Source organism: Molothrus aeneus, chromosome 3 (genome assembly GCF_037042795.1).
Source record: "Molothrus aeneus isolate 106 chromosome 3, BPBGC_Maene_1.0, whole genome shotgun sequence".
NCBI lineage: Eukaryota > Metazoa > Chordata > Aves > Passeriformes > Icteridae > Molothrus > Molothrus aeneus.
This window is the reverse complement of record NC_089648.1, coordinates 48,610,402-48,624,726: the sequence shown is the minus strand read 5'-3', so window position 1 is coordinate 48,624,726 and position 14,325 is coordinate 48,610,402. Positions and strand designations below refer to the sequence as shown.

Below are 14,325 nucleotides of genomic sequence, written 5' to 3'. Positions count from 1 at the left end.
GAAGTTGGATGCTAGCTGTTCAGCACTTTGTTGTCTTCCAGAACCATCATTGAGCAAGTGATGTTTTCCAACCAAACCTGAATTTTTAAAGTCAGACCTGGGCTCTGACACAGATTCTTCATGCTATCCTCAGTCTTACTGCTGTGATCCAAGCAGCCAGTTGCAGATAGTTGTGAAGTACTCATGTAGATAAATTTCAATCTACGATAGTTAAAGCTCTCATCTTACTTGACTCGTGTTATGCCAGTCCATGCATGTGATGCCTCACTGCCTTTAGTATATTTGCCAGAGTTTTTAACACATGTGCACATAAACATCTTTTGAGATCAATATCATGCTTTTTCCAGAGGCTCAGCCAGAACTGCTTTAGAACTACTAAGCCAAATCAGTGTTTTGGTTCAGCCTGTTTTGCTTGGATGTTGAGGTTCTTGTGTCATGATATAGGGCTTATTAGCTGTTCTGAGGCAATATCAAGGGGAAGACAAAGCTTGATTATAATAGCCTCTCCTGTGGATGCATTTTGGAGAGACATTATTATGGAATAATAAACAGCATTTTTTCAAAATGCTCTCTAGAATTCAAGTAGTTTTAGGCTTGGAAACAATATAAAGTTTCTTCCTTGGTTTTCACAAGCAGTAGTCTTGCTGGGTATTTGCAGTCACATCTTAGTCTATTCTTTAGAAGTATTTTATTTATTAAAAAATAGGAATGCATTCTAATTACCAGTTTTCTGGGTTTTTTAAAATAAGATGTATTTCTCAAAACATTATCTATTTTGACAGAATAATTAGGGCTGTTTAACAGCCATTGTCCTTTAAGTTTGGGTTTGGTAGTATTTGATTTTATGCTGTGTGCCTAATACTCCGCTTTCTCCATTTGTAGATCATCCAACAGTACTAAAGGTTGATGACAGGCAACGGCTTGCCAGAGAACGGAGAGAAGAGAGAGAAAAACAGCTAGGTAAGGCCCCCTCTGGTGTTTGTTTGTTTGTTTTTACTGGACTGTCATCTGCATGCAGCATTATTGCCAGCTTACTTTTAGGGGCAGTCAGCAAAATGGTAGTGCTAGATTTGCAATAGTGTCATCCCAGATATGCTACCATATCTTTAAAGTAAATGTTTTAGTTCATCAGTACTGTATCTCTCACCTGTTCTATGAATGTGAATGAAAAGTCGGTGTTAAATCTGAAATCATGCAAGGGAACTTAGCTGTTGTAAATGGAATTTTGAGGTTTTGGGATATTTTATCAATTAAGATTAAAATTCTGAATACCATAAAATAGAATCGAAGAACATCTTGCCAATGTATGCTTTGAATTTTTTAATGTATATTTGGGGTACATTTTTCAGGTCAAACCTTTTGTAGGTATCAAATAGGTGTGCTCAATATCTTATGTCAGCCATGCCTGCATAAGTATAACACAGTTTGAGTGAATAGTGAAGGCTGTCTAACAAGTGACTACTGATTGGCAGTGTACTGAGTGTGGTGGTGAGAGAATTAAGAATTATGTGAAGCCAAACTGGTGGCTTTCTGAACAACATTTAAATGTTTGGCTGCCACAAAGTTCTGTGGTAATAGGGAAGTTGGGAAATAAAATTATTTCCTCTTTTTTATGTGTTTACTCTGATTTATTTCAATGCTGAATTGTTCTAAGGGCTTGAGAAACAGAAGTTCTTTATTTCCCATTTCCAACTTCTGAAAGTTTATTGAACTATATTGTAACTCCAGCCAGAATTATGCTGCTTCTTCTAACCTGAAGAGCCATCATTAAGTGTCACCTAGGTCTTGATAGCATTTATATCCTCCCTTGTTTACAGCACCTTATAACATTGCAGTAGCCATGCATGAATCACTAGGATTGTTTTGGAGAGGAAAAGGAAAGCTTTAGTTTTGGCTTGCTCAAGGGGTAACATGACGGGATGTTTGATAATCCCTGAAAAGCTGCTCCTGGAGTTGAGGTTGATGGTATGTGTGGGCTTAGTTTCTTCAGGTTTCAGAGCAAATGGATGTTACTGGCCCATTTTAATTAATTATTCACATATGATGGTTCCATGTCTTGAATTTCTTTTTTTCTCAGGTTTTATCATTGTATAATAACAATGCTTTAGTCAAATGGAAGAGAAAGATACTTTCCTTGAATTCAACTCAACTCTGATTTTTCTAGCTATTGATAAATGAGTATTTATTACCAGAAGGACATGACTTCTGTTGATAAATGTGCTATTTTGTGTGATGTGTTTTAAAAGCAACATCAAAGCAACATCGGGAGTTTTTGTAAATTGATGTGGAATCCTTCATTTCCACATGGGAGAGTTTTGCATGTCCCTGTGATGTCTGAGTGTATTGTGTGTTGTTGCTTGGAGGATTATTTTGAACTAACAAGAAAATTGAAAGTTGCATTGTACTTTCATCTGTATATTTGTCTGCTATGATTTAGTATGATTTAGGAGCTGTCTCTTGAGGTTTGTGTTCCAGTACAGCAGAGCAATGATTTTTGCAACAGCGTGTAACTTTTTCTTTTTTTTTTTTTTTAGTGCATTTAGTGCAGATCCTAGATAATCAGTCACTCATGTCATGTGAACCACAGCAAAGAAATTCCTAAGCTGTCTCTCTTAAACATTAGGTTGTATAATATTGTTACATAAATGTGTCTTGCTGAAAATTAGAGTTGGATTTTGTTAATACTGGGACATCAGCCATGCAACAGTAAAGCAACTAAAGGAAGGAATTTTAATTTTTTTCAATAGAATTATGTTGGATTTAAACTTAATTCCTTTCCTTTTGGTTCAGGGGATCTTTCAGGTTTAGCAAAGACTTCTTGTTATACAGAAGTTGAGAATTTCAGTCCTACATCAAATAAAATTATTCTTTGTTCTAAAAAAAGGAAAGGACAGTGTTCAATTCTTTAGGTGTAGAGCTGATAGTAATTTTGTTTTGTACTTTCAGCAACTTATCTCCTGGAGGTCAGGAAAATTAAGTTGTTGACCCTTCTGTTAAGAACTTGTGGAGTACCACTTTAATAAGGATTATATTTATTTATTGGGCAATATTCAGTTATTAAAGAAGAGTTGATTTAAGACCATTTTTCTTTCCCCTTTTTTTACTCTCAAGTTCTAATTTTTTTCAAGTTCCACTGTGCTGTAATAGATTTGGCTTTCCTGTGGTGGATTGGCATGTGCTCTGAACTCCTGAGGATTTCTTTGCACCTGGAAATAGTATTTTAGCAGCCTTAGACTTCTTAGCACACTTGGGTTTCTAAGTCTCGTTTTTAATGAGTGCTTAGAGAGTAGGAAATGCTATCATTTTTGTCTGAATATATATATATATATATATATATAGAGCACATATATGCGTTGGGACTGTCAGTATCTGCTGTTTCTTGAGGATCATGTTGAGCCACCTAATGGAAAAGATTAAAGAAGCTTCTACAAAAAATGCCCCTTTCACCTTTAGTATATTCATGTTTTCTTTTGGACTTTTCTTTAGGTAACCTAGAAGATACACAGGGACACAATCAGCAAATCACACCATCAAAAAGTGATTGTTTTAGTTTCTTCACTGTAGGAAAGGCATTGCTTTTGAAATGCCATCCCAACACTTCTAAAATATTAATTCTTTGACTTTTTTTTTTGTAGTTCCTTTTGCGTGACTAAAGTTGTAACAATTTCATGAAGGGTTTTCTGCTTCAATCTTTTTAATCTCCTAACCATTTGGTAATGTGTGTTTTGCTGATATCACATTCAGGCCTTAAAGGATTATTAGGGTGATCTTGATTTTCTAAGTAATGCTTCCAGAGTTGTCACTTGCTCTTTAGTAACCATGTTTTCATTTTTGTGCTTTTTCCAGCAGTGCTCGTTCCCATAGCACCTGTGCATAAAAGTTAACATCTGTCCTTTAAAATAAAGATATCAGATCTCTCTATGCGAGACTAAACTAACCCTCTTGAATTGGGGGAAATGGAAATCCCAAGAGAGGCAGTGGTAGGTCAAATGGCTCTGTTCCTGGAGGCTGGAGCAAAGGGAGCTATCACACTCTGGCTCCAGCTTGGCACTTACACGTGTCAGGCTGAGCAGCTGTGTTCTGGCCCTGAATGTTGAGACGAACATGTTGGAACTGACTTTTTATGAATGCAGCTATGGTAGATGGCTTGCTCAAACTGGAAAACATTACTGAAAATTGCTGCTTTTTCATCATGTGAATTTTACCCTTATCTGCTGTAATGATTGTATCTGTACTGCCAAATTAACAGTGTTGAAGAGCATTTCCTGATGCTAAAACTTAATTGTTCTTACTATAAAGCTGTTATGATGGATCCTGGCAGGGTGTTGGCTCCAGCCAACTAGCTGTCTGCTTGCTGATTCCCAGACAAGGTTTGGGAATCAGCTGGGAAGGTCCATGGGCTTTTCTGCATGTGCAGATTAAGTGCTGTTACCATTTTGGAGGGTAGAAGTTTAGTAACAGAGGAGAAAGTTAGTCTTGCCAGTTAGTCTCTGTTTCCTCCCTAACTGGAAAGCACAGACCTGGTCCTCCTTAACTGGAAAGAAAAATCAAAATGTGTTTTTCAACGGGGAAAATAACTGGGGTGTTAAAATGGATTTCATTCTGGTAATTCTTAGGTGGTGGCCTGGCAAAGAGGAAGAATTTTCTTGTTATTACTTAACAGTATCTTGGTCCCTGATTCTTTAGAAAACTGAGTCTCACTTTTTTGAGTCTCACTTCTGTGCATGTTTTATCTACGGTAATCCTGCTTGAAGTCTGATCTTTTTTTAATCAGAATTATGATCCTGACAAGGACACGTAGTTAATTTAGTTTCTGGTGTTGGGAACAAAAGATGGTAATACTGCTTTTTGACTTAGCACACTTCCTTAAATAAAGAGTGATTAATCTTAGTTCTTAGAATATGTCTGAGTTTCAGTTGGCTAAATTCATTAAATTCTTAATACTTACAATGCATAAGCACTAAAGTAGTATTTTAAACATCACAGTAAGTGATCACTGGGATAATAATAACATTAATAAAAATTACAATTTTTTTTCTGTGAGTAAATTCCTTCTGGCCTGTTTTCTTCCCTGGCACTTGGGGGCAGAACTTTATCCAACAGAAAGAAGCCTCACAGAAATTGGGAATCATTGACCCTAGCATATGAATAATTTTGGGATCTCCTTGGATAATTTGAATGTTAAAAGGGTTTATAAGACAAGAAAACAATTTTTAAGGAAGAATAGTTTAAAAACTTATGTGATAAATGTCCCTTGGAGCGTGGTTACTGGGGAAAGGTTGGCTTAGAGAATCTCACATTACTTCACCTTTAATTACAGCTCTGAAGTTCACCTTCTAATTTGTTCAGTCAGCCACTTCTGTGTAATGTCCCCGTTTTTAGGTATGGTTAAAGCATCACTGATCCATTTTACTACTAATGCAGCAAGGGGGCAATCACAGCCTCAGTGCAGAGCTGGCAGTGAGCAAAGGTGAAAGAGCAGTCAGAGGAGAAAGCTCTTGCTGAGGTCGGTGCTGTAAAGTTGGAAAAGATAAAGGCTGGAAAGCTTGACAAAGACTGTAGGATTTTGGCTCAGGTGAGCTGTCCATCTGAGGTGGATTCAAAAGGCAGACTGAGAAATCATGGTTGATAGACTGATCTGCCCTTGTATAGGTGGTAAACCAAAAGAAAAAGGACTGAAGGGAAGAGACAGAAAAAGAGAATCTGGGGGCACATTCTTTGCTTCACAGAGATAAACAGAAAATAAAGGCTTTGATACCTAGTGCATGCTCCTCCTTCCCTCACTGCCTAAAACCCCTGCAAAGAATCATTCTAGTATGTGTGGCTGGGGAAAGAAACGACAAAATTATTTCCAAGAAAGAAATATGCAAGGTTTGTAGCCAACATCTTCCACATTACATTAGTTAATTCCAGTGTAAAATTTATTGGTTTCAAGTCTTATGTGTCTCTTAATATTGGAGTGTCTCTTTCTTGATTGACCTTGTTTTCTCTTGATGTTATTCACTTCAGAAGTGTCAGAAACACAGCCTTAATTATGTTGCTTTGTAATCTAATCCAGCATTCTAGTTTGCAAACAAGCAGAAGGTATTCAACAGCATGTTTAGGGCTCAATTTCTAAATCCTGTTTTTATGCTCTAATTTTGTGTCCTTGTATCACATGACTGTTCAAATATATTGATTGTATTAAGGAATGGAATAGAAAATGGATCAGGCTGTGACTTTTATTTGTACTTTCCAGCTTTAATGTAATTGTTCCAATGGAATTTAAGCTTTCATCATGCAGGTGCTACTGGAATGGTGACCAGACTTTGCTCGAATGAATCTTGCACATTGTCATACAATATGAGGTATTACAAGGGAGAGAAAGATCATGAACCTTAATGATGCTCAGGCCTGAGAAAATGCTTTTTTGTTGGACTATACCCCCAGTGGAGTTCTGTGTTGGCTTAGCACCAGGCAGAGCTCTTGGCACAGTTTCTGGAGACCCCATCATAGAAGCTGGTATTCTTCCCTGCCACATCCTCAAATTGGCTGCTCTTTCAGGTTGATGAGACCTTTTAGAGATATCTTCAGTTTCCTGTAGGCTCATCTGCTGATTCTTTCTATCAGCAAGGCATTTGATGCTGTGCTTCTGGAAGCACACCTGTGTATCCAGAATAGAGCTTAATATATTTTTTTAAATATTTTTTTTATGTTAGAGCAGAGGTCTAAAGAGTAAACTTTTTACTCTACAAGACAATTTTTTTCTATCTGTTTGGGGTGGCAGGAAAATGTTTCTGAAAATTCATAAATGGGGACATAAGAATGAAAGAAAAATATTCTAGACTTCTTATTTTTCCTGAAGATATCCTTATATATCTAAGGACACTAACTTATGTCCCTGTATATTCCTACCTTATAGGTGACCAAAACTGAGCCCTTAAGTTCATAGAAGAATGTCAGTAGTGCGTGCAGGAAGAAGTGTAAACAAAGCAGATGTTCTCCTTTGATTCTCTAATAAGATAAAATGCAGGAATTGAAAATTGAAAAAAAAATAGAAATAGTTAAGATTATATCTTTATCTGTGAAAAAAGTTAAATTAATGAAAATAGATATTACACTTGTTTCAGCAAACAGATGTATCATAAATCATACTTTCGTGTACTTGTTAAATACTTGGTCCAAGCATAAAATTAGTAACTTCCTCATGTTAGCAGGTGGGCACATATTTTCTTCTGTCTTTTGCCTGTAGTCTAAAGGTGGAAACATTGTAGCTTTTTATTTGTTTTGAATCAGATCTATTATTTTTGTTAAAAGTTATTCCAGCTGAACACATCCTGGATTCTGAACACAGCCTGGATTAATCCATCACTAATGCTTGTTTCCGTTATTGAGCTGTCTTGCTGTATCACAGAAGTGTGATTTTTATCACCCCTTCTCAGAGAAGCAGAAAGATGAAGATAAATGTTCTGTCCAGAGGTCCAGCATTCTGATTGTTGTACCAGAACTAAGAACATGCCTAAATATCTTTTTAGCCTCTCTCTTCTTGAATTTAGTCTTAAAAGTTCAAATGTCCTATTTTCATTGCTTTTTCTGAACAACATGACAGACTGAATCCTATGGAAATCACCATGAACAGTGTCTCAAGAAAGTTTAGCCATTTACATTAATAAAAGCAAGAACAAATAATCTCCATGTCTTTTATAGGCAAATTAATATTCCAGTGACATCAGTTAAGAAAGCTGTTGAGGTTTTGTTGGTTTTTTTTTCTTTTTGTAATTTATTAATTTTCAGTAGACCACCAAAGAGCTTTTTTGTGCTGGGTTCCCATTGTAAGCATATTCCAGGCACAAAAGAGCCAGCTCATCACAGGATCCGTGGAAGTCTTGTGGCTCACAGCAGCAGCTCATCTTGATATGATCAATAGAGTCTGTACATAAGTGACATATTCATTAAAAGCTGACATGCTACAGCAAGCTGGATTTTCATGAGATATATGCAATTATGTTTTTAGATGCCCTTAGCTCCTTCAAAGATAATGGATTTTTCAAGTCTTCTGCAAAAGGGTTTGATTGAGTTCCAGTTTTGAACAACTACATTGTTTGGGTTACTTAGTGTGTTCAGGGTCTAGGTAACAGGATGTATGCACTGGGTTTGGGGTTTTTTTGTGGTAGGTTGGTTTGCTTTTGTTGGATTTTGGTTTTTTAAATTAATTTTTGTACCACTGTAGTGAAAGGATTCTTTAAGTCTCTAGAGCATTTCCTGTGTGATGGTAGCACTGACTTAGACCGCAAACATACAATGTTGCATAAGGGAACAATCTAGGTCCACTCTGGGTCGCAAAGCTTTCAAGACACCAGTGTGGAGAGATCCAGAGTATCATCAGTGGTTTCATGTGGACTTCGGTCTGAGCCTGCATCTACAAAATTAATGAAAATTCAGACCCTGATAGGGAAACAAATTGGTCCTGTGTAGGGCTTCTTGATTTATCTTGATTAACTCTTCTGAAACATGTTGTTTGAAGCTGTGTATAAGTGGAATTATGTGACAGATTAATGTTTACCTTTAGACTTCTTCGGTGGGTAACTTCTTTTGTTGGTCCAGGTGCTAGAATTGTTATTCCATCCACTTCTATCATAAGAGATCTGTATTGATCAATAAAGGTGAAAGTTCTGATAGTTTCACCTCTCTTTTTACTGTTTTTTTTCAGTAAAATATTACAGAGAATTAGCATGGTTTATGTAACATAAGTTTGTTCACATGCATCTGACTTCGGTATTTAGGCATTTTAAGCTGGCAAAAAATTCTGTCTTCCATGAAGAAACTGTCTGCTCAAATAACTGTTGGTAATTCATAATAAGTATATTGAGATTACATAAAATCAGTGTGTGACCAGGGTATGTTTTCATACATGAGGAGAGGTAAGGATATTATGTATCTCTGAAGAAAGAGAGTTCAAAAGGCTTTCCATTTACCTTGGTTATTCAAAATGGATTAAAGACTTCATTACATAAAGCAAGTTAATACTTTTATTTCCCATTTTTCTCACAGCTGCAAGAGAATCCGTCTGGTTAGAAAGAGAAGAGAGAGCACGGCAACATTATGAGAAGCACCTAGAGGAACGCAGAAAGAAGCTAGAAGAGCAGAGACTAAAGGAAGAGAGAAGGCGAGCTGCCGTAGAGGAAAAGCGAAGGCAGAAACTAGAAGAAGAGAAGGTAAGAACGAATGTCATGAAACAGCTTTTCAACTTCTCTTGCCCTAAGGTACAGTACTATCAGCCTTTTTCTCTGAGAGCTGATGTAGACAATGCAACATGAGCCATGGTCAGTATGACAGTGTGTGTGGAAGGATTTTAAGCCTTACTTGCACAGGTACTGCTTCTGTTATGAATCAAATGCAGTGAAGTTGAGCCTGCCTGGATTACTGTGTATGGCACTGTGCAAACTCATGCAGAAAAACAATTTGGGTCAGGTTTGTATGGTTATCTGTTAATTCTTAGCCATTCAGTTTAAGGGTAGTTAAATATAAGTTGCCCTAAGAAAACCTTTTCAGAAATGAGTGTGCAGTGAAATATGCTCTTGGCTGATTTGTCTCCCAGTTAAACTGGGAAGTATGGGCAGTGTGATCCTATCTAAGCCACCTCATCCTTGTGGGTGTTGTGTTTCCTATCTCTCCCACTCTTCTGGTATTTAGTACATGGGAAGTAGCACTAGGGTGTGTTTGTGTAGTGGTAGGGCCACTTAAACAGATCTTACCTTTTCAAAATTTCATTTAATATTCTAACTTATTTATGGCTTACTTGCTGCTTAATTTTGTTTTAGTCTGTGTGTTTTAAGTAGGCAGCACATAAGCCTAAAGACCTAAGATGCCTACTTGGTATTGTCCATGTGATGGAGGGTAGCAGGGTTTGATAAGAAAATAAAGTTAAGAACCCAGTAGTATCCAAATGTGTTATCCTGTTGTACTCAAGGAACGACATGAAGCTGTTGTACGTCGCACAATTGAAAGAAGCCAGAAGCCAAAACAAAGGCAAAACAGGTGGTCCTGGGGAGGAGCACTGCACAACCGCATTAATAACACAGGTAAAGAGGGAGGCTTGCTTTGCTTGCCAGTTTCCCTTCCCCACCAGTCAACTGGAATTTACATTTCTCCTTCTGAAAGGAAGGATATTTCAGTGTATGTTAGTTTGAATTCTTTTCTCTTGGTCCTATTATTGCTAGCAGTGGCATGTTTGTGACATTCTTGTGTAGCAAAAAGGTAACAAGGAGAAAGAAATATGAACAAAAGTTACAGCTTCTTTTGGGAGTTGACTTATTCTGGAACTACCTTGCTACAGCTTCTCGCTCCTGCTGCTTTGCTGTTGTTCGTTTGTGTGTATATATATGTGGGTGTGCTTGTGCTGTGTCAATCTTGTGATATGAGCTACTGTGGCAAATGCTAGCTTTGTGCCTCTATAAGTAGGTCTGGTGGAAATGACCAAATACAAGACACAATGGAGGAAAATTGTTCTTTGCAATTAGAGATCTGTGCTGTGTACTGAAATTTGGGGAAATAGAAGTCCCTTTTCTTCCCCTAAAGATTGGCAAATTAAGTTTAAGTGAATTTTAGCTATATGCTTTTCCACCCAAATATCTTCTCTAACTTAATCTGTCAATCATTAATGTGTATATGCCCTGTTCACTGTGAATCAAATCTCCCAAAAGAGAACTTTTCCTTTACTTCTTTTAACAGGAAGTGATCCTTTAAGTTCTTTTCTTCCTATTCTAATTTCTATGTGTCTAACCTCTCATCAGGGGAGGAAAAAAAGTTGAGAAAAGAATGCTCTGAAATCTTTGTCATATATAATTTCAGTAAACAGTTTTTTTTCATAAAAGGTTACTTTTTTGCTTAACTTTGTATAACTTATTTGATTTTTATTTTATTTTCTGTGAAAAATCATTGTCTTGCGTTCTGTCCCTAGGTTATTATTTTGAATCATCATTCACCTTTCTCGATTTAGCAGGCCTGGAGCACCACTTCAAATCTCTGGGTGGTGCTAGAAAACCTGGTACATAATGCTGTGGTTTGTTATTCCTTCACCTGTAGCTAGTTCTCAGGAAGTGAGATCATCAGTAACTAAACCACCCTCATGTAGTTGCAATGCATGCTTAACACCATGCTGATAGATTAGAACTGTTAGTACCAGATTTTTCATTATTATTTATTTTTCTGGTGGAGAGTTACTGCTGGCTGACTCTAAAGATTTGGCACAATTCACTGAAATGAAGCATAATATTCTATCTGCTGGAATTCAAGGAGAGCAAATTTGAATATTTTGTTATTGTCTAAAACCCTTTTGGCATGTAGGATTTACAATTTTGCACAAGAACACAGACACATAACCAGCTGCATTGGCTGTTTCGTTGCTCATGGGTATTTTAATTCCTTTTTTTTTCTTTCTTTTTTGGTTTTTTTTTTGGATAAAGAAAGCAGCAATTTTCCAGGCAATGGATTGCATTTGGCCTATTCTACATTTATAGGATTCGTATTGCCAACACTTGTATGCAAATCCTTATGCTGAATGTCATTCATTTAAATAAGGTTCATTGACACGAGAAATGTTGTCATGCCTAACAACAGAGGTGATTTTCAATATTGTCATTTGTCATCTTCAGAAAGCCAGTTTATGCAGTACATCCTTTCTACCAAATATAGAAGCTTTATGGCTGTACCGATACACTGTGTAGTTTCTCAGTGGCAGATTATACATGAGATCAAGATCCTCATCCTGTTCCCACAAATATTCCTGTTCTCAGGAAGCCTGAACATAGTGTGTCCAGTAGTGACTTGCACAGGGCATTCTCCAGTTTACACCACAGATCAATTTGGGATCATCTTGACAGCCTACAGACTCTATTTCTATGAATTTTTTTTCACAGACTCTGTTTCTATTAATTTTTTTTTCATAGACTCTATGAAAAATTCTGTGAATTTTTTTGTACACAGTGAGTATAGTTTAATCTATTGGGACAGAACGGGTAAATACAATCTTAATACACTTGTCACAAATAAACAGTGGCAAATAATATTTCAGCAGCAGCATCCTTAATGCTGTCATTGTCCTGAGTTTGTATCTGCTTTGCAAACAGTGTAGGGACACATTTTTGGACACACAGACTATGAATCAGCAGAGCAGTTAGGCATGTGCTCAAGCCTCATTGCATTTCAGCATGGTTGAGTGCTTTGCTGAGTCGTGCTGAGGTTCAGTACATGCTAAAACGTAAGCAAAAGCAGATTTGATTCTCACAGCATCTTTTGGATCTCAGATTTGCAGATGAAAATTTGTAACGGGGAATGTGTAGTTGAAGCACGGAGCTTGGAGCTCTTTTTGTTTGGGGTGTTTTTTGAGAGAGAGAAAAGGGACACAGCAAACTTTCTGTGGCACACATAGGCACAAAGAGTGTGCAGTCTCTATTCTTGAAGTAACCATTACCCCCTCAGCAGGACGCAGATGCTGACTACAACAGTTGTGCAAACGATGCAATACCGCTCTAAAATGTAGAGAAACTGAAATCAAATTATAAATTTTTCGTGTTATGTATGCCAAGTAGGTGCATTACAAGTCCTTTCCACAGAGGCTGATTTTTTTATATCTGCTAAGGTGTGTGCTGAGCTTGGATTTTCAGCACTCTGAAAATAATTCTGGTAGGTGGTTTAGAACTTACACATAACTGTGGGATTTTTAACTAAATCTTTTAATTTCTTTTGTGCTTACTCTTACTTCCTTTGTGCACTAATATTCCCTTAATCTTTCAGCATGCCATTGCCACAATATTGACCATCTGCCTAGTAACAGTGCCCTGTCACCTTTTATTCAGATGGCAGGGTGGTGTTTTAGTGAATAACTTTGTGTTTCCAAGCATCTTAGTCCTTCCATGAAGCTTTCTATTCTAAGTTGTGAGTAGAGATTTTCTGACAATATTGAAAGTCTTTAGATTGCAACCCATTGAGTGATAATGAACAGAATGTTTTACACATTTGAAGCTTAAATTGTGTTGTGCCTAGTCTTTGAGTCACCTGTACAACGTCTACTGAGAATTCCATTCTATTTTGGAAGTTCTTGTGGTAGAGCAGGAGTGACCTTAGTCCTGTTTTCCTCCTCCCACTAGTGAGCTAGGAACTTGCACTGTTGCATGTGGGCTGTCAATTAGCATTATCTCCATTTGTTTTAGATCGAGACAGGCGGTCTGTTTCAACAATGAACCTTTCGAAACATGTTGATCCAGTCATAAACAAGCGGCTCTCCTCCTCATCTGCAACATTACTAAATTCTCCAGACAGAGGTACAGTTTTGAAGAAAAAAGCATTAAAAGAGCAGCAAGAAAGAATGTTCTATACTGATGTATTACTTTGCACATAAAACAAGCTTCTGAAGTCATTTTCTGTACTTCATCTAAGTGGTAGTGGAAAGACTTCAAATGTGACAAGTAAATGGTTGAACATTTTTTCCTGTGAGAACAAATAATTCTTGTTTTTTAAAACAAGAGAACTTACCTAAACAATCCTACTTTAGCAAATGATAAAAGCAGTGCTTCTGTCAGGTTTTTAGTAAATGAGGTACAACTATTGAAAGAATACATCACTCCATAGTGCATGCAATCATGTGTGACCTTTTATTTGCATTAGACCATTTTGTCATTATTTTGTTTTCCTTTCTTTTTTGGTAATAGCTCTTGAATGTCGAAGAACATGTTGCATGAAGCTTTCAAGCAGTTATTTTATTACATTTTCTGATTTTATTAGCATTTTGGTTATTTTTATGGAAGAGGTGTGGAGGTGTGGATGTTTTTCATATTGTCTGTTTATTGAATTTTTGTGTCCAGTTATTTCTCAAAGATTGCTTCATTTCAGTGTACATTTTTGATGTTTACAAGTCTGAAAAAAGACAAACCATCAAGCTTTTAAAAATTAACATAGCTGAATTTCTGCTGCTGTTCTGAAGACTTATGAGATTGAAGTATTGAGCTTACAAGTTTTATAAAAGAATGTCTCTTGTGTAACTTGTGCAAAGAGCTTTACAGTAAAGTACTTGGTAGGGATTTTTTTTGTCCTCTACTGAGTTCTGTCCCATTTCAATCCATAAAATTATTTTAAAAATTTTTTTTAAATGGACTTTTTTAGTTGAGTTGTCTGGTTGATGTCATTATTTGTGTGTCTTAACCAAGTTCCAAGTTTGAGTGAACATGTTTATCTGGTTGATTTGATGAGCCATGTTCATCTTAGGGGGCAAACCTAGTCGTACTGTCTGGTAACTTGTAAAAAATACAGTATTACCTTAGGAAATAATTTATTCCTAAGCATTAGTTA

General features: G+C 36.8%; 1 protein-coding gene across 7 annotated transcripts in view; it reads left to right on the top strand.

The window, feature by feature from the left end:
- Window positions 1–14,325, top strand: part of MAP7 (microtubule associated protein 7) — a 109,637-nt gene that overhangs the window by 65,474 nt on the left and 29,838 nt on the right. For 5 of the 7 annotated variants that reach the window (XM_066546870.1, XM_066546869.1, XM_066546867.1 and 2 more), the window contains exons 3-7: window positions 883–960; window positions 9,031–9,194; window positions 9,950–10,061; window positions 10,940–11,026; window positions 13,191–13,301. In XM_066546870.1, the coding sequence (XP_066402967.1) occupies window positions 883–960; window positions 9,031–9,194; window positions 9,950–10,061; window positions 10,940–11,026; window positions 13,191–13,301 (552 nt within the window). The remainder of the gene's footprint in view (window positions 1–882; window positions 961–9,030; window positions 9,195–9,949; window positions 10,062–10,939; window positions 11,027–13,190; window positions 13,302–14,325) is intronic. The other 2 variants (XM_066546872.1, XM_066546871.1) reach the window with 1 other exon arrangement.